The sequence below is a fragment of the Bos taurus genome, chromosome 9 (assembly GCF_002263795.3).
Source record: "Bos taurus isolate L1 Dominette 01449 registration number 42190680 breed Hereford chromosome 9, ARS-UCD2.0, whole genome shotgun sequence".
Taxonomy (NCBI): Eukaryota; Metazoa; Chordata; class Mammalia; order Artiodactyla; family Bovidae; genus Bos; species Bos taurus.
Window position 1 is genome coordinate 76,237,129 of NC_037336.1, and position 21,476 is coordinate 76,258,604.

Below are 21,476 nucleotides of genomic sequence, written 5' to 3' on the forward strand. Positions count from 1 at the left end.
AAAGAGAGGGAGAACTCTGTTTCAGGATTTTAAAGCTTTCTGATCTTAAGCAAGTACTGTGATTCCTCCAAGACACATCTGTGACCTGGGTACAAGCTGCCTTACATGGTTGCAGTAAGAATTAAGCAGACACACAGGTAACACCAGCCCAGCTTCTGGCTCCTGAGCTTTTCCATGTGCCAAATGCTTGGCTCCATGCTGGGAATATCGAAATCAATATGATGAGGATGCTGTGTGGCCTCCCATCTCCGCCCTGATCTAGAAGGGAAGGCAGATATGAATAGAGTCTCATTCCAGTGTAATGGGATGCATGGAACAACACAAACCGGAGCAAGTTGAGAGACGCCCTCACTACTTGAATGCATAAAGGCCTGAAATGACAGACCACAATCTTCTCACCCTGCTTAAATAGGACAGAGCAACAAAGTGCCACAGATCGCAGAGCAGCGAACACATGGAACCAGCAAAAACTCCTCTGGGTTTCCACTGTGTCCTGGAATTACTTACCCAGAGAGACCCAATAATAAAATAATTGTATCTAGAATCATGTTTTCTGGATAGTTAAGTGACCCAAGGCCAGGGGCTCTGTCTATATATTGGGACTAAGCAGGACTTAACATGGTTTTTTGAAAACAATACCGTGAATAAGTGAATGCTGCTACTGCTAAGTCGCTTCAGTCGTGTCCGACTCTGTGCGACCCCGTAGACGGCAGCCCACCAGGCTCCCCCGTCCCTGGGATTCTCCAGGCAAGAACACTGGAGTGGGTTGCCATTTCCTTCCCCTATGCAGGAAAGTGAAAAGTGAAAGTGAAGTCACTCAGTCGTGTCCGACTCTTTGCGACCCCATGGACCCCAGCCTACAAGGCTCCTCCATCCATGGGATTTTCCAGGCAAGAGTACTGGAGTGGGGTGCCATCGCCTTCTCCGAAATAAGTGAATAACACCAAACAAGTCAAAGACAGAGGGAAAAGTGACAACAGCAGGCATAATGAGAAGGAACTTGGGTAATTCAGCAATCTTGTCCTATCATTTCACCAACATGGTGCAATGAAAAGAAATGAAATATAAAGTGAGAAGCCCTGCATTCATGTCCTCTCAAATACTGGCTTTGTGATCTTGAGAAAGTAATTTAATATATCTGAGTCTCAGTTTCAAGATGGTTAAAATGCTAGCAATAATTATTAAAAATATTGACTTTATGGAAGGTCTTGTGAAAATGAGATATAATTTGTGAAAAAGTTCTAAAGTGTTCTACAATTATTATAAAATGAGTGCCAGTAAAATAACCACTGGTAGTTCTACACAGATAACCTGTAAAGTCACAACAACTAGAAAGTCTTGGTAATTGCTGAAACCTCTCAAATTTATTGCTTTAGGTAGGAAATTCTATGTTTGTGGAATAAAAGACTTAGAATGATTGAAAGAGTAGCCAAATTTTCATAAAACCAGACACTGTCTACTGAACTAATTTCTTTGAAGTCTGGTTTGAAAAACCAAGCAGTTTAAAGACATCAGTCATCATTATTTGAGCATATACTGTGCCAGGCACCACGCTTAAGGATTTAAAAAACATTAACTCACTTCAGCCTCATAACCATCTTCAAGGTGGGTAAGGCAATCAAGTAATTTATTATCAAAACCAGAATGCCTTTGAGAGTGAAAGGAGTACTTTTAATAATTACACAGAACAGCAGCCGTAAACCAGGACTATCCTGAGCAAAACCAGAACATGTGGTTTATGACTCTTCACAGTTAAGGAAAGTGAAACTCGCAGAGGGAAGCAATTTGCCAAAGCCACCAACTTCGACAGGTGGGAAAGCTCCTCTAGACCAGTCTCCCAAGCATCACCTTATACATGCTTCCTACATGTGTGGTTACAGAGGAAGGCCACTGTCCTTTTGTCATCCTCAAAATCCTCCTTCGATTTAAATCTCTCATATCAGTAGAGACCGAAACAGAACCTGAGATGATGCCACTGCAAAGAAAAACAGAGACTAGAAAAGAAAATTTCAGTTTCTATCAATACCATGAAAGCCAATCATTTATTGCCACAATCCCAGTCTAATTTGTCTGTCTGGGGAGAAGGAGGGCAAATTTTACGCAAGAGATTGAGTAACTCATGACTGACATCCTTTCTGCTGAGACAATGGGGCCTCTGTGAATGTTTCCCTGATTCAGTGAACATATCATCAAACATAACCTCCCACAATGGCAGTTGGAGATATGCCCTCTCAACTCACAGGAAGTATCCTGTCATCTCTAACTGAAATTTCCTTCAAATACCTGAATAACCTCTTTGGTAGCACCTGGCACACAATGCAAACTAACAAAACAAAGAACTGTCAAGACTAGAACAATACCAAAGCAATAGCTTACTCTTTGATTTCACAGTTGAATAAAAATGTTATTTTGTGAGATTTCTGAATCCCTTTGCAGACAGTGTTTTTCAAGCAGCATGTTTACTATGTAGATGACATATATAACATATACTTGGAAACAGTTCAAGCAACTTCTTTTCTTGCTACACTACATCACTACTTTGCAAGATATATATGTGGAGATCACCAGCAAAATAACTTTCACTACACCATAAACACAAGTCCTACTTGGGAAATGTTTTGCATTTGGATAATTACTTTGGAATGATGAGCCAGAATAAATAACCAAAACAGACATCCCCTAAGTTCTCTGTTCTAATTTATATGTCCTTAACTTCTGTCTTATTAGCAACTCTCATTTTAGGGGAGTGCTTTTATCCTAAGCACATAATAGATGCTTAATTATTACCTGTCCCTTCTCCAGAGTTCACTACTGTCCTCACCATAGCCTACTTAGAAATACAAAGGGTTTTCCCAGTAGAATTTTCCTTCTAAATTGACTTCTGTATACTCCATGTTTAAAATGACCCCAAATGCTAGAGTGACATTTAAGGACATGATTGCAGTCAGGGGTCTTGGAGTTAACATAAAGACTATACACTGTTAGCTTGGAGCCCCTCATACAATGAATGGATCCCCACCTGATCTCGAATGCCAACTTTACCATCATATATGCATGGATGCATGCAAGTTGCATCAGTTGTGTCCAACTCTTTGTGACCCTATGGACCGTAACCAGCTGGGCTTCTTTGTCCATGGGATTCTCCAGATAAGAATACTGGAGTGGGTTGCCATGCCTTCCTCCAGGGGATCTTCCTGACCCAGGGATCGAACCCATAGTCTGTTATGGTCTCCTGCATCGGCAGGTAGGTTCTTTACCACTAGCATCACCTGGGAAGCCCTAAAAAGTTAGGTCACTTCCTGGACTTTACATTCTGTCTTTAACATTCTGTCCTACCAGTTTGTATATTCAGGTGCCACATTGCAGTGATTCCTGACTCTTTATGTTTTAATACCTGGTCAGGCTGCTTCTCCTTCCCCATTGCTCTTCTAGTTTACAGCTTTGCCAGTAGCAACCTTGGATCCGGCCTCTCCAATCCTCTTTCTCCTCCTCCCATCCCCTAAAATAATTCCACACTAAAACAGAACAAAACTACTCAATTTTTTATTCCTAGTGTGTTAATTTTTAAAATTAACTTGAGCAGAATTGACAGTTTTTTGATATTGAATCCTCTAAGAGCATGTTATATCTTTTCATTTATTCAAATCTTAGCTGTGTTCCCATAAAGTATTTTAAAGCTTTTTCATATGTAACTTGCATTTTTAAATTAAAATTTTCCCTACTTTGTTTACTATAGCTATTTTAAATAGACTTTTTCTACTATCTCTTCTAACTTGCATATGTAGATATGAAAGTTATTGATTTCTATACCAATATTATACCATATGTATATCTATACTATGTTATAGTAACTGCAAATGCCTGTCTTATTCTTTGTTTTAATGAGAATGGCCCATTAAAAATTATGTTGGATTTGGTGACAGGTAGGTACTTTCGTTAAGTTACAAATATCCACTTGTTCCCATATTATTATATTTTTTTAATCAAGAATGGCTGTAAAATTGTATCAAATGTCAATATCTACAGTTTTTATATGATTTTTCCCCTGAAGTATATTAACACAATTAATACATGATTGAATTACCTAATGATAAACATTCTTAAATTACTATGGAAATAAATCCAGATTGATTTTGAAGTATTCATTTCATAAATGAGTTACTAGATTATGTTTCCTGTTATTTTTAATTTCTAATGCCAATATTCATGAGTGAGATTGGCTAGTTTATCTTATGATTTGTGTATTCAGGTTTTGGTATCAGTGTTAAAACTAATTTATTATCATTTTTTAATTTCACCTTTTCCTTCTCTTTCTTTGCTCTCAGACAGTTTCAAGCACTGAATTAAATACTCTTAAAACTTTAGTAGATTCTTCTTCGTGAAACTGTCTAAGCTTGGTGTTCCTCCTCAATTTGGTTCAATGTTTTTTTTAACTATTTCAATTTTTCCCCAGTTTTATTGAGATATAACTGACATTAATATTGTGAAAGTTTAAGGTCTACAATGTGATGACTTGATGCATATATATTATAAAACAATTATGACAATAAGGTTAGTTAACACCTTCATCAACTCAGTTACTACTTTGGAGGTCAATATGGTGTAATTTTTGATACAATTTTTTTAACATGGGAATTAGTCTGTTAATATTTCCCCTCTACATGTTCTAAAGTCAGATTTGATACTTTAAATAAATTAGAAAATCAGTTTCAACATTAGCTATGTCTTGCATCTAACAAAAGATATATGTAATTTTTATTCCCAATCATAAAATCTTCTGTTTGAAAAATGTTGGTGATTTCCTATTAGCTATGCAATAAGAGCTAACTCTCTCACTTGGCATTGCCCGTCGGTAATCTTACTTCAGCCTCCCTCCACCACTATTCCTGTCATCACTCTTCGTGAACTCAGCATCCACTGAGCTGTTCCGTCTAACACCTGCTCTGATCCTTCACAACCTTACCTCCAGTGCTCCTCAGCCACCCACTCTTAGGGACATGCTCTAGACCTAGTTGCTACATAATACCTGAACTGCAATTCTGGAGTGGTTCACTAACCAATAATCCTACAGAATTTGCTCAAGGTGTGAGAAAAAGAAAAGAATCAAGAATGTGCCCGATGATCTTGACTTAAAAATGGGTAGAAAGAAGATGTAACTTACTGAGGTGAGGAAAACTATAAAAGAATCAGGTAGAATTGTTTTTTTTTTTTTTCCTTTTTTTCCTTTTGGAAGAGAGATGTGAGAATCACATTTGAATTTGAATCAGTTTGAGATAGCTGTAAGAGACATTTAAGTGGCGATGGACAGTAAGCAGATAAATGCATGAGTGTGGACTAGAGCTTAGAAATTTACAAAACTTCCATGCGTGGAATTTAAGAGATAAAGTTAAGAAGTAGTATTCTAGGAATTACAAGACACACTTCAAGTCTTAGCTCTGCCACTTGCTGTATGCATCACTTGCATCTTCAAGGCATTAATTTCTTTATTTAGAAAGTGGTGAGTGGAAGACTGTTCTCTAAGATCTTTTTTGAACAGGTTGTTCATCCTCCATTCATTTAATTCAATAAATATTTACACAGAAGAACAAAACTGGAAGAATCATACTCCCTGATTCAGGCTATATTACAAAGCTGCAGAAATCAAAACAGTATGGTACTAGCACACACAAAAATAGATCAATGGGTCAGGATGAAAGCCCAGTCGAGGATCATGCGTTGAATTTAGAAGACTTACCTTTGGATCTGTTTCTTCATCCTCATCTTGGTAATCATCACAGAGGGGACTGGAGTTGGCTGCAAAGGTGGGTCCTTGGGAATAGTACTGAGAACTCCGATAGCCATCCCGCCGTAACTTATCACATTCTGCAGGAGTAGAGGCCAGGGAAGGGAGAAAGGGCTTTAAGAACCAGGATTTGCTTACTCCTTTTTATTTACCTTTTCTTGCAATATTTCTCTACATATAATAATGATTTAAAATAATAATAAAAATGATGATGAAAAGAACTAAGAGTTAGTAAAGCAGCTACCACACCTTATATGCCATGTTAATACACTTCAAAGGGACTGTTTTACACCTCTCAAAAACTCTCTGAGTCAGGGTAATTACATTACTTTTATTGAAGTATAGTTGATTTACAATGTTGTGTTAATTTCTACTGTATAGCAAGTTGACTCAGATATACAATGTATACATTCTTTTTTAACATTCTTTTCCATTATGGTTTATCACAGGATGTTGAATATAATTCCCTGTGCTATGTTATAGTAGGTTGCTATTGTTTAGTCACTAAGCTGTGTCTGACTCTTTTTCGACCCCATGGACTGTAGCCTGCCAGGCTTCTCTGTCCATTGAATTTCCCAGGCAACAATACTGGAGTGGGTTGCCATTTCATTCTCCAGGGGATCTTCCCCACTCAGAGATTAAACCCAAGTCTCCTGCATTGGCAGGCAGATTCTTTACCACTGAGCCAGCTGGAAGCCTGTACACCCTATATATGATAGTTTGCATCCACTAATCTCGAACTCTCAATGCTTTCTTCCCCTACTCCCCTCCTCCTTAGCAACCACAAGTCTATTCTCTGTCTGTGAGTCTGTTTCTATTTTGTAAATAAGTTCATTTGAGTCATATTTTAGATTCCACATATAAATGATATCATATGATATGTGTCTTTTTCTGATTTACTTCACTTAGTATGATAATCTCTAGGTCTGTTTATGTTGCAGCAAATGGCAATATTTCATTCTTTTTTTATGACTGAGTAATATTCCACTGCATATATATACCACATCCTTTTTATCCATTCATCTGTTGATGGACATTTAGGCTGCTTTGATGGCTACTGCAAACAGTGCTACTACGAAACAGGGACGCATGTATCTTTTCAAATTAAGAGTTTTGTCTAGGTGTATGCCCAGGACTGGGACAGCCAGATGACATGGCAACTAAATTTTTAGGTTTTTGAGGAACCTCCATACTGTTTTCCATACATACTATAATTTTTGACATGTAACAATTGATGACATAATTCCACATCAAAAAACGCAAGCAATTCTCATGTGAGGCTTGCCTTCTAGACTGATCAACTGGAAGTGAGAAATCATGGATTATAATCTATCATTCTGTTTTTATTTCCAATTTAATTTGATGCTAAACAGCCTATAATCACTGTGTGGAGTTTAGCACAAAGCTGGGTGGCAGTCTGAGAAGTCTTCCAGTTCACGGAGCAATGACTGGGGCCGTTGGCTGCTCAGAGACCGGGGATTCTCTTCAAGAAGGAACCACTGCACTGCTAACTCCCATCAGTTGAGGGAGAACAAAGCAAGGGTTCTAATGACATTTTAAAGTCCCAGGAGCTCTCCTATGACTTAGATACCTCAGAAAAGTATTTGCCTTGCAAAAGGATTCCCCACAGTATTGCTTTAAATATCCATCTTGCTAAAGGAAGGCGACAGGTGTTTGGTTTTGGGCAAGTTTCCTCTTTGCACAGTTTTACAAAACCACGCACCTAATGGCACAGAACTAAAGTAGGGCATCTTCAGAGCTCCCTTTTAACACCAGGATCTAAGCTGCTTCTTCAAAGAGGAGATGAGCAGCTGCTTTAGTGGAGGGATAAAAATAAAAAAATCCTCACTGTCCTGTGTAACCTATCTCATGGTAGAAGCAGAGAGTCAAATGAAAACTACACATCAGATTTTTTTTTTTTAACTCCATAGAAATAGTTACAAGGCTCTTTTAGAATGCCAAGCTCACTGAAAAATTGTACAGGTAATCATAAGATAGTTAAACACTAATACTTCAGTTACTTATGGGCTGAATAATGTGTGGGCTAGACTGGCAATCCATGCTAACTAACATTGAATAAAAAAAGAAAATTAAAAAAAAATTTCTGACACCTCCAGAGTACATTTGAAAAAATGAGGATTTATAACACTAATCAAACCCTTTTCAGTGAAAAAGACTTCCACGTTTTCTCCAATATTTCACAACCTCTCTACAAAAATAAATAGTACAACCAGATTCTGTTCTCATTCCTACAGGGATGTTACATAAAGCATGATGACTAGTTTTCAAATGGTGTTCAGTACAGAGTTCTTGGATTCTGTAAATATTTTACTTTTTAAAATGATTTTAATTATTTCCTTTTGGCTGCGCTGAGTCTTCATGTTGCATGACCTTTTTTCTCTCTAGTTGCGGTGAGCAGGACTGCTCTCCAGTTGCAGTGCACAGGCTTCTCTTGTTGCGGAGCAGGGGCCCCAGGGCACATGGGCCTCAGCAGTTGCGGCTCCCAGGCTCTAGAGCACAGGCTCAATAGTTATGGCGCACAGGCTTAGTTGCTCCATGGCATGTGGGACCTTCCCAGATCAGGGATCAAATTCGGGTCTCTGGTACTGGCAGGCAGATTCTTTACCACTGAGCCACCAGGGAAGTCTGATTTTATTTTATATTTTTTTATCTTAAAGCTAAAATAAAACATAACACTCAACCCTATAATTCTACATGTCACTAATTTGTATTGCTAAATTAACTTTTCTGTAGTCCTATAAACTGAAGTCTCCTAAAGATTCAGGGTGAATCTTGTAAAACAAACTAATAAAACCTATTACCACTATAAGTTACTTATCACATAATTTGGTGCTTTCAAAAATAGTTACCAAACAAAACAAAACACAAAGTTAAGGCCAAAGCCCTTTAAACCAAATCCTTTTCTTATTCAAAAAATAATCCTTTTCACCCTCATTCACCGACCTTAAGATAAGTACAAGTCTCAAATTATAGAATTTTACAGTACTAAATAATCTGTTCTCGATATCAGGTACCATGTAAGAATGTGTTTAGAAAAGATTCCTCTGCAAGGGACTGTTAGGCTAGGTCATCTCTAAAGGTGGTATTCATTCTGATATTCTTGGCAATAATATTAAAAACATCCAAAATGTTATCATCAAAAACGACAACAAATCACAAGAGTTGGCAAGAATGTAGAGAAAAAGGAACCCCAGTGCTGTAGGTGGAAATGTAAATTGATGCAGCCAGTATGGAAAACAGTATGGCAGTTCCTCAAAAAATTAAAAACAGAACTATCACACAATTCAGCAATTCTGCTTCTGGGTATTTATCTGAAGAAAATAAAACAGTAACTCAAGAAGATATATGTAATCCAATGTTCATTCACACGCACAGAGGAATATTACCCAGCCATAAAAAAGAATGAAATCTTGCCATTTGCAATAGCATGAATGGACCTAGAAGGTATTATGCAAAGTGAAATCAGTCAGACAAAGACAAATACCATACGATTTCACTTACATGTGAAATTTAAAAAACAAAACAAACAAATCGGAAACAGACTTAAAGATTCAGAGAGCAAGTGGGTGGTTGCCAGATGGCAGGGGGGATGGGGTTGGGCATAATAGATGAAGGGGATTAAGATGTACAAAATTCCAGTTATAAAATACATAAGTCTTAGGGATGTAATATACACCCTTACACAGAACATGCTTGATAATACGATAATAATTTTGCGTGGTGACAGATGTTACTAGACTTACCATGATCACTTTGCAACATATTTAAATATCAAATCAGTATGTTGTACACCTGAACCTATACAGTACATCAATTACACTTCAAAATTTTTTAATTAAAAGGAAATTAAAAATAGCCAAATGACATACCTGTTAAAGCTTATAAAACCAAAATACTGCAAAATTGTTATCCATATATTAAAATCATGAAAAGATGGCAATTGTTAGTATTCCCAGTATGTGTCATCTTTCAAGCCTAGTTTAAAGGACAATGTCTTTTCTTACCATGGTTAAATTTATGTCACAAAAATGTTTAAATAGTGCTATAACAAACTAGTATATCAAATGAACATGGTGCTCATCTAAGATTAAATTAGGCCATATAAATTTATGGCAGATAACCAATTTTTAAATTCTTACCAGATTAATATAATAAACTCATTAATTAATCTAAATAATTAATAAATAATCTAATTAATCCAAGAAATTCATCAACTTCCACTGTCATTCATCTTCAACTCTAATGGGAAATCTAGGAAAATTTCCTCTTGTCAAGTTGCAGCGGCCCTCAGCTTCTAAAACCTTGGCTTTGTTCATTAAAAAGTGAGTTTATTGTCTATGGAGTGAGATATAAGCAAGTGTTGCTGCTGCTAAGTCGCTTCAGTTGTGTCCGACTCTGTGTGACCCCATAGACAGCAGCCCACCAGGCCCCCCCGTCCCTGGGATTCTCCAGGCAAGAACACTGGAGTGGGTTGCCATTTCCTTCTCCAATGCATGAAAGTGAAAAGTGAAAGTGAAGTTGTTCACTCGTTTCCAACTCTTCGCGACCCCATGGTCTGCAGCCCACCAGGCTCCTCCATCCATGGGATTTTCCAGGCAAGAGTACTAGAGTGGGGTGCCATTAGCAATCATGAATAAACAAAGACTTTTCAAACGCTACACTGATGGTAAGGGCAAGGCAAAGTATAACTTAAAGCCAGGTTATGCCAGCAACCACAGGCGGGAAACACGATACTAAATGTAATAGAAGCTCCGTCTTTAACACATATGCTTCTTGCAACAGAAATTTAGAGTAAAACCATGCTATTGTTCTCACAGTACTGCTCAGATAAAGGTGTCACTGTTTGTAGTGTCCTCTGGTTTTCCAGCCACAAATTTCCTCCTCCTTCCTTTCCTGTCCAGCTATTTTCTTTAGCACAAGAACAATGGACAAATAATGTGGGTGACCAAAGTTTTAAATATAGAAGCAAAAAATACTGACAGAGGCTTAGAGGGTTACCTAACCGTCTTACGAATTTAATACTGTTTTGTCCTCCCAACCTTCACATATTACACTATTTTTTGGATTTTCTGCTTTAATATTTTAGATATGTTGAGGGAGTCTGCTGCAAGAAGATTTAGAGTTATCTTCAAACTCATTTTCTCTATCGGAAATCCTTGATGAATTTCCATGCTCTCTGTTTTGCTCCTAAGTGTAATGAATTAGTGACAATGAGCTGGAGTATAAAGCAGTCACAAACACTTCCAAGCCCCAGGGGCTTAATACAACAAGAAAATGTTTTTATGACTCTGCGTGTTCTCCCAGTCCAGGCAGTGGTGGCAGTCACATGGAGATCAAGCCGTGGGAAGATCCCCCTCAAAGAGTGCTCAGACCATCAAGCAGCAGCACTACTGGCTCTGGAAACTTCTGCCAGAAGTAACCAGGTTACTTCCTCTCCTGTTTCTTTGGATACAACAAGTCACACGTCCACATGTACCTTCAGAGGTGAGAAGAAGGGCAACCTTACCTCATAAGCAAGGGGAAAATCAAACTATTTCAAAACAACTCTAATGACTCCTCCAGAAACAACACCGAATCTAAGACTTCTCAGATCCTTGTCACCCATTCTCCCAACACTTAGTAAACGTTTATTTCTAATCCTTCCTATATAACGTTGAGAAATGTGGGATTTGCAATGAAAAGCTACACTTGTGTGTTTCAGTAACAGGACGTTAACCACTGGCAGGGGTGGGTGGATGGGTGGGTGGCACGGCCATGCGACAGCTCTACGGAGAAGCAGCTGAGTGTCTGTAATTCAGACAAACCAGGTACCACTCACTACCTGTGAGACCTGGGGGACAGCATCTTATCCTCCTAGAAACTCAGATTCCACTTCTAAAGCTGGGCCATTACTTCATTTGGGAAGCTGTCATGAGAATCAGTCAACAAGTATTTCTGAGAACTCTGCTCTTTCAGGTAAGAGACTAGGTCAGCGTGCGTCAGGACTTGGTACAGAACCTTCCCACTTGGCCAGTGCTCAAAAAACACGGTCACTGATGTCAACAATTACCACAGAAGCCATAACTACCTCAAATCCTCTCCCTTTTAAAAGTCAGTAAGCAATTCCATAACAAGACCTCCCTGGCTACACAATTTTTAAGATTCTAAGGTCTGACCAAACTGTTGGCTACATCTTGACTAAAACATCATGAGGTTGTATTTCTTCTGCATATGACACTCATACAGGGATCCTCTTACTGTCAGTGGCCTAAACATTTATTTCTAACTCCTCTCAACCCAGAAAAAGAACATAAATTTTTGAGTTGATCTAAGTACAACAACATGCGAAGAGTTGACTCATTGGAAAAGACTCTGCTGCTGGGAGGGATTGGGGGCAGGAGGAGAAGGGGACGACAGAGGATGAGATGGCTGGATGGCATCACTGACTCGATGGACGTGAATCTGAGTGAACTCTGGGAGTTGGTGAGAGTCAGGGAGGCCTGGCGTGCTGCGATTCATGGGGTTGCAAAGAGTCAGACACGACTGAGCGACTGAACTAAGCACAAAATTTATTAACCTAATCGGTTTCGTGTAATGTTCAAAATTCTCCAAGCCCGGCTTCAGCAATACATGAACCGTGAACTTCCAGATGTTCAAGCTGGTTCTAGAAAAGGCAGAGGAACCAGACATCAAATTGCCAACATCCGCTGGATCATCAAAAAAGCAAGAAAGTTCCAGAAAAACATCTATTTCTGCTTTATTGACTATGCCAAAGCCTTTGACTGTGTGGATCACAATAAACTGGAAAATTCTGAAGGAGATGGGAATACCAGACCACCTGACCTGCCTCTTGAGAAACCTGTATGCAGGTCAGGAAGCAACAGTTAGAACTGGACATGGAACAACAGACTGGTTCGAAATAGGAAAAGGAGTACGTCAAGGCTGTATATTGTCACCCTGCTTATTTAACTTCTATGCAGAGTACATCATGAGAAACGCTGGGCTGGAAGAAGCACAAGCTGGAATCAAGATTGCCAGGAGAAATATCAATAACCTCAGATATGCAGATGACACCACCCTTATGGCAGAAAGTAAAGAGGAACTAAAAAGCCTCTTGATGAAAGTGAGAGGAGAGTGAAAGTTGGCTTAAAGCTCAACATTCAGAAAACTAAGATCATGGCATCTGGTCCCATCACTTCATGGGAAATAGATGGGGAAACAGTGGAAACAGTGTCAGACTTTATTTTTCTGGGCTCCAAAATCACTGCAGATGGTGACTGCAGCCATGAAATTAAAAGATGCTTACTCCTTGGAAGGAAAGTTATGACCAACCTAGATAGCATATTGAAAAGCAGAGACATTACTTTGCCAACAAAGGTCCGTCTAGTCAAGGCTATGGTTTTTCCAGTGGTCATGTGTGGATGTGAGAGTTGGACTGTGAAGAAAGCTGAGCACTGAAGAATTGATGCTTTTGAACTGCAGTGTTGGAGAAGACTCTTGAGAGTCCCTTGGACTGCAAGGAGATCCAACCGGTCCATTCTGAAGGAGATCAGTCCTGGGTGTTCTTTGGAAGGACTGATGCTAAAGCTGAAACTCCAGTACTCTGGCTACCTGATGTGAAGAGTTGACTCATTGGAGAAGACTCTGATGCTGGGAGGGATTGGGGGCAGGAGAAGGGGATGACAGAGGATGAGATGGCTGGATGGCATCACTGACTCAATGGACATGAGTCTGAGTGAACTCCGGGAGTTGGTGATGGACAGGAAGGCCTGGCGTGCTGCGATTCATGGGGTTGCAAAGAGTCGGACACGACTGAGCGATTGAACTGAACTGAACATGAAGCCTTATACTTAGGAGCATTTTTACACTAAAATAGTATCAGCCAGATGCCTGATAAATGTATTCAATGTTTTGAAACTTCCAAAGCAAAGAGAAAAAAAGATCAAGGTTTTTTGATCTGAAAGTATGTGTGCTGGGTTGAACTTTGTCCCCAGAAAAGAAATGCTGAGGTCTTAACCTCGGTACCTATGACTATGACCTTATTTAGTCTTTCCAGATGTAAGCATGTTAAAATGAGGTCTTTTGGGTGGGTTCTAACCCAATGTGACTGATGTCCTTATGAGAAGGAAATATAGACACTGGGACCATTTGAAGACGCACTGACACAGAGGAAAGACAGCCAGGTGCAGACAGAGGCAGAGACAGATTGGAGTTAAGCTGCTGCACGAGCACACAGGGTCACCAGAAACTGGAAGAGGGTGACCACAAGAGGCTGAAAGGAGTATGGCCCTGCCAACACCCTGATTTTGGACTTCTAGCCTCCAGAATTATAAGACAATAAATTTCTATTGTTTTAAGTCACCCGGTTTGTGGCACTTTGTCATGGCAGCCCAAGGAAATCAACAAAGATGGAACCAGGAGATGCTAAGATGTGAAAGATGTTCATAAGGATCTTTGGAGAAATGGGGTGGGGTTCCCTTTGGTAGGAATCTTAGAGCATCATGGTGAAGAAACTGCAACAGGAATTGGGCATCTGGAGTTGGCTGTTTGGCTGCTGAAGAGCTGTGCAACTCTGGGCAAGAAGCATCTGTCAGCTTCAGCACCAAGCTCTAAGGTTCCAAGAAAAGTTAGCGTTTGTAGTAGGAAAAGGCAAGACGTAAAACAACTCTCAGCACACATACAGTAACTGCTGTGTATTACTAATATTAACTTTGATTGAGGGTTCCCTGTGAACAAGCCATTGTTCAAAGCACTTTACGTACAGTAAATCATTTACTCTCCACAATGACCTTAAGAGATGGGGATAATATCCACATTTTATGTACAAAGACCTTGAGACACAAAGAAACTTGCTCCAGTTGGTGGAACCAATATTAGACTCCAGGTGCTCTGGCCACAAGGCTGGTGCTCTTTCCTGAGAGTGTCAACTTGCTTATGATGAGAAACTCTCCTCCTCCATGTCTCTGGGTTGTTGTTGTTGTTTAGTCGCTCAGTCGTGTCTAGTTGTTTGTGATCCCATGGACTGAAGCCTGCCAGGCTCCTCTCTGCATGGGATTTCCCAGGCAAGGATACTGGAGTGGGTTGCCATTTCCTTTTCTAGGAGATCTTCCTGACCTGCGGATTGAACCCATGTCTGCTGCACTGGCAGATGGATGCTTTAGCACTGAGCCACCAGGGAAACCCATATGTCTCCGTACCACACTTAATTATGTATAAAATAACACTGGTCTTTATCTGATGAATCAGTAATACACTTTTGGGTTTTAGAAATTAAGAAATTGAACTAGTTTTACTAGAGTTTTTTCCTATACTTAAATTTCCATAACAACAACAAAAATATAAGTACAGAATGTAGTAAGTATTGTTCATCTTAAGGAATGTTGGTATTTAAGGTTTACCACAGTTAAAATTAGAGATGGACTCTTAGCTTTTCCTCAAAGGGAAAGCATGTCTATAGGTGAAAACACTACCTATCTCATAAATAATGAAAATATTAGCAGACTCAGCATTTTAAGAAGAAACAGAAAATTCTTTGATCCCTTCTGAAAATGATTTTATAAATTCTTCAATTTATATTAATTATACATATTAATATATAATATATACTACCATCACCAGTTCCCAAACTCTCCTAGAGCTGATGGCATTCAGGGTTTACTGGCTGGCAGTGGCAGCTGCCATGCTTACAGGGAACCCAAGTCACTGCACTACTTCATGGCAGCTTCCCCCAAATCTTTTGAGGTTTACTTCAAATCCCCTTCTTCACAAAGCCTTCCCCACTTACTGCAACCTTCTGTGTGTGTGCACACGTGCACCTAAATGTCCACCCACAGATGGATGGATAAAGAAGATGTGGTATATATACACAATGGAATATTACTCAGAAAAAAAAGAATGAAATAATGCTATTTGCAGCAACATGGATGGACCTTTAGATTATTAACCTAAATTTGGAAAACTCAGCAGTGGCCACAGGACTGGAAAAGGTCAGTTTTCATTCTAATCCCAAAGAAAGGCAATGCTAAAGAATGCTCAAACTACCACACAATTGCACTCATCTCACACGCTAGTAAAGTGATGCTTAAAATTCTCCAAGCCAGGCTTCAGCAATACATGAACTACGAACTTCCAGATGTTCAAGCTGGTTTTAGACAAGGCAGAGGAACCAGACATCAAATTTCCAACATCCGCTGGATCATCAAAAAAGCAAAAGAGTTCCAGAAAAACATCTACTTCTGCTTTACTGACGATGCCAAAGCCTTTGACTGTGTGGATCACAATAAACTGTGGAAAATTCTGAAAGAGATGGGAATACCAGACCACCTGACCTGCCTCTTGAGAAACCTGTATGCAGGCCAGGAAGCAACAGTTAGAACTGGACATGGAACAACAGACTGGTTCCAAGTAGGAAAAGGAGTATGTCAAGGCTGTATATTATCACCCTGCTTATTTAACTTATATACAGAGTACATCATGAGAAACGCTGGGCTGGAGAAGCACAGCTGGAATCAAGATTGCTGGGAGAAATATCAATAACCTCAGATATGCAGATTTTACAACCCTTATGGCAGAGAGTGAAGAGGAACTAAAAAGCCTCTTGATGAAAGTGAAAGAGGAGAGTGAAAAAGTTGGCTTAAAGCTCAACATTCAGAAAACTAAGATCATGGCATCTGGTCCCATCACTTCATGGCAAATAGATGGGCAAACAATGGAAACAGTGTCAGACTTTATTTTTCTGGGCTCCAAAATCACTGCAGATGGTGATTGCAGCCATGAAATTAAAAGACACTTACTCCTTGGAATGAAAGTTATGACCAACCTAGATGGCATATTAAAAAGCAGAGACATTACTTTGCCAACAAAGGTTCGTCTAGTCAAGGCTAATGTGTGAGAATTGGACTATAAAGAAAGCTGAGCACTGAAGAATTGATGCTTTTGAACTGCGGTGTTGCAGAAGACTCTTGAAAGTCCCTTGGATTGCAAGGAGATCCAACCAGTCCATCCTAAAGGAGATCAGTCCTGGGTGTTCACTGGAAGGACTGATGTTGAAGCTGAAACTCCAATACTTTGGCCACCTGATGTGAAGAGCTGACTCATTGGAAAAGACCCTGATGCTGGGAAAGATTGAGGGCAGGAGGAGAAGGGGACGACAGAGGATGAGATGGTTGGATGGCATCACCGACTCAATGGACATGGGTTTGGGTGAACTGCGGGAGTTGGTGATGGACAGGGAGGCCTGGCGTGCTGCATTTCATGGAGTTGCAAAGAGTCAGACACGACTGAGCGACTGAACTGAAGTCAGAGAAAGACAAATAACGTGTATCACTTATATATGGAATCTTAAAATATGATACAAATGAACTTATTTATAAAACCAGAAAGAGATTCATAGACATAGAAAACAAACTTATGGTTACCAAGGGGAAAGGTGAGGGGAAGAGATAAATCAGGAATTTGGAAATTATATGTATACATTACTATATACATAAAACAGATAAACAATAAGGACCTAGTATATGCTCAATATTTTGTTACATATATGTGAGAAAAGAATCTGAAATATATATATAATAAGAACATACACAAATATAACTGAATCACTTTGCTGTACAACCAAAACTAACACAAAATTGTAAACCAACTCTACTTCAAAAAAAAATAACTTAAACTTTTTTATTTACAAAACAGAAATAGAAACAAACTTATGGTTACCAAAGGGGATAACAGGGGTAGATGCAAGAGATAAATTAGGAGTTTGGGATTAACAGATATGCACTACTATATATAAAACAGGTAAACCACAGGACCTATTGTTTAGCAAAGGGAACTATATTCAACATCTTGTAATAATCTATAATGGAAAAGAATCTGAAAAATATAATTTAATTATAAAATATAATTTAATCACTTTTCTGTACACTTGAAACTAATACAATACTATAAATTAACTGTATTTTAATTAAAAAAAAAAAAAGAAACAGAAAACAAGCACTGCTGCATTAAAAGCCAGAAGGACCAGTTAAAAAAGGCTGTTTTGTCATTTTTCAGGTTGTATGGATAGTGGTGGTATATACGAGTATGAACTGCTAGGAAAGTGTCTAAACATTCAGGTCAAAAGCACACTGCTGGTATTTCACAACAGTACAGCATTTTAGACATACCATACTTTAAAATCTGAATGTGGTTTCTTTCTAACAGTATTAAATCTTTCATAATCCTCCTCCTATAATTCAAGGTCATTAACAACTGGGAGGACTCCAGTTCCAAAGTTAATTATAAATAATGGCCACGATGTACTGCTTCAGTGAGAATGTCCCGTGATGAAGCACAGTCTAAACAACTCTTTTTTTCACATCACTGATTTTTAAAGCCATTACTCCTGACACTTAATAAATGCATTATTTTCTAAACTGAAAGCCCTTGGCCATCATTATTTGATTTGTGTGTAAAATATTTCTGTGTGAACTGAAGGAAAGCAGATATTATACCTGTCTTATGGATTATGAGACACAAATGTTTTACATTTCTGGTAGATCCAGGTTTCCAAACTTCTATCCCAGTTATTTATCCATCAGATTATCAGTGACAGGGCTGAAAGCCAGTTCTTATATTATATCTTTGTCTGGTACCAGAGGGCTGAGAACATGGATGACTACAAACATATATTTAGAAGAAAATCAATAATCAATTCCAGTCCAACAGCTGTATCAGGTATTACACAGCTAAAGATTCTAGTTTGAGCTTTCATTTAAAAAGCAACATAGGAAAAATTTTACTGCACTCAAATATTATGCTCTGTGAACATTAGGGAAGTTATTTTCTTTCTGAAAATAAAATCAAAATGCATTTCAAAGTAGAAGGAATCTGCCTTCTAGTACATTTATTGCGTCTGGCAATCCTGAAGAGGAAATCATACTGATATTGTAGTTAAGATTCTACCTTGCCAGTCATGTACACTGGATTTTCCAAAATTACATTTGGACTGTCCATAAATTCTTTTCTTTAAAGCAGCTAAGCCCCCTTCAAAACGGCTAGCTGTACTTTAATTTATTGAAATTGTTTTTAAGAATCAACATAATTAAGGGACTATAAATGGTCAAAAGTTTTTTAAGTTACTCAGTTACTTGCAGCATATCAAGTGAGCTGAAAAGCTATGTTAAATCTTAAAGATACCATGGATTTAATATAGATACTTTCAACGGATATTGTCCTAGATAATTTGAGAGCAATTATAAATAATAGATTCCAAATAAATATAACTTTTTGGTTTACTATTATACTAATGATCCATTCTTTTCTTCCCTCTCCCCTTAAGAGTAATTGTTTGTATATAGTTATACAGGAATACTTACAATGATATAAAAGTATATTATTATATATGAAGTATTAAATCCAAATTTATCTTCCAATACATCCATGTTTGAGTCCATAAGATGCCTTCTTTATCAATTATCATGTCAATGATACTTTGCATCCAAAGTACCATAAAATATGAAAGGAGAAAATATATGGCTTTAAGGATTAAGCCCAAGTCTCTCTAAAAGTTCCAAAATCTCTCCTCTCTTCATGTCTTAATGGTGCATGGACATGATGCACCGTTGGACATAATGCTCCAATGAACAAAATGCTCCAGGTGCTAGAGTATAATTTATTAACTGCGTGTAAGAAAGAGATGGCCAATCAGAAAATATGCCAATAATCACCCACGTTTCAAGGAAAAGGAAGCTTCCTGGAAGGAGATGAATCAATTCATTCAAGTAACCTTCTGCTAACAGCCAGGGAGATGAATGGTCGTGGCCAAGATCTTAAACTCTGGCAGTGAACAGCTGTGTGTTTGAATCTTAGCTTACAATGAGCTAGTGAAACTGAAAGGCGTACAACTTTCAAGGTGTTTACAATTTGGTGGACTGATTAAACAAGTTCACATGACAATTTACGGAGCAGGGTCCTCCCGATGAAGGCGCATCCGAATCCCCTGGGGGCTTGTTAACCACTTGGCTGACCTGAGTGTCTGACTCAGTAGGTCTGCATTGGAGCCTGAGAACTTACACTTCTAATCAATTCCTAGGTGATATTCCTGCTGCTGGTCTGGGAGCCACACTACAAGAAAACTGTTTCAGAGGAAAGTAAGTAGCCACAGAGAAGGAGAACCAAAATGAAAGGTTCTTGATGTGAAATCCATGAACCCATTTAGGGCAGGTATAAAGTAAAAGGAAAAGCCTTCCATTTGATGGAGGTGCTAGGTGAGGCTCCTGAAGACCAGAATTTTCCTCCTTATTCCAGGTGAGAAAAGGTAAAAGGCCCAAGGGGAAAAGAGGGTTTCTTTTATTTTATTTTAAGTGTTTCTTTTATTTTGCCATGATGATCCACACTCACCAATGGAATAACTAGAGAGGAAGATGGGGAACGAAGGATGAAGAAGAATTTAGCTGATAGAGTATAGAGAGCACTGTGGAAGAAGAAATGCTTTATCTGGTATCTACTTTCTTTTCAGGCCACTTCCACTTCTCCCTTGATTACTGCGGTCATCTCCACCCAATGTCCTGGGTCACTCCAATTCTTTTACTTTGAACTTTTAACACAGAACCAAATTGAACCACTTCAAAAGTATGGGTCACATTATGTCACTCCTGAGCTCAAACTTCTCCAATGGCTTCCCAGGCCCTGAAAGTAAAAGCCGATGTCCTCCTAAAGAAGTCTAAGTGAAAGTCACTCAGTCGTGTCCAACTCTTTGTGACCCTGTGCACTGTACAGTCCATGGAATTCTCTAGGCTAGAATACTAGAGTGGGTAGCCTTTCCCTTCTCCAGGGCATCTTCCAAACCTAGGGATTGAACCCAGGTCTCCTGTATTGCAGGCGATTCTTTACCAGCTGAGCCACAAAGGAAGCCCTAGAATACTGGAGTGAGTAGCCTATCCCTTCTCCAGTTGATCTTCCTGACCCAGGAATCAAACAAGGCTCTCCTGCATTGCAGGTGGATTCTTTACCAACTGAGCTATGAGGGAAGCCCTAAAGGTGCCTAAGCCACACACGATTTACTCATTGTAGGTGGCCAAGAGTTCACTAAATGAATGAACCTTCAGTGCTTGAAAGGGCCCTGTGATTATGTGATAGGGGGGCTGTCCCTAGCCCTCACCCAGGTGCATTTTATCTTTGGCCATACTTTTTATCTTAATTTACCCAAAGCATCTGACCTGCCTATCTGGTACACCAAAGATGTCATCAATGTTTATTAAGCACAATTGATACATATGGGTTAAGGCCAGCATAAACACAGAATTTAATGGGTGAGGGGCACCTATTATACATATGTTCAGTAAATAAGAGGATGAGGGAAGAGCAGGTAGAGAAGATGATGCTCCCTGCTCTATTAGGGTTATCTATCCAAGAAAATTTGGTCCCAGTAGAACTTTAGAGACACTGACCAAATCCAACATCACAATACTTATTCCATCATGGGCAACTCTTGTGATTTCTGGTCAGATAGAACAGATGTCACAGGAAAGCTCCCAGAGAGGTTCTGGGAAGGAGTAAGGTGGAAAAGAGGGCTTCCTGTGTGATTCAGACAGTAAAGAAACTGCCTGCAATGCAGGAGACCTGGGTTCGATACCTGGGATGGGAAGATCCTCTGGAGAAGGGAAGGGCTACCCACTCCAGTATTCTTGCCTGGATAACTCCATGGACAGAAGAACCT

General features: G+C 39.1%; 1 protein-coding gene across 5 annotated transcripts in view; it reads right to left on the reverse strand.

Moving 5' to 3' along the window:
- Window positions 1–21,476, reverse strand: part of NHSL1 (NHS like 1) — a 160,259-nt gene that overhangs the window by 31,708 nt on the left and 107,075 nt on the right. For all 5 annotated transcript variants that reach the window (XM_005210990.5, XM_005210988.5, XM_024996597.2 and 2 more), the window contains exon 3: window positions 5,735–5,862. In XM_005210990.5, coding sequence (XP_005211047.1) covers window positions 5,735–5,862 — 128 coding nt within the window. The remainder of the gene's footprint in view (window positions 1–5,734; window positions 5,863–21,476) is intronic.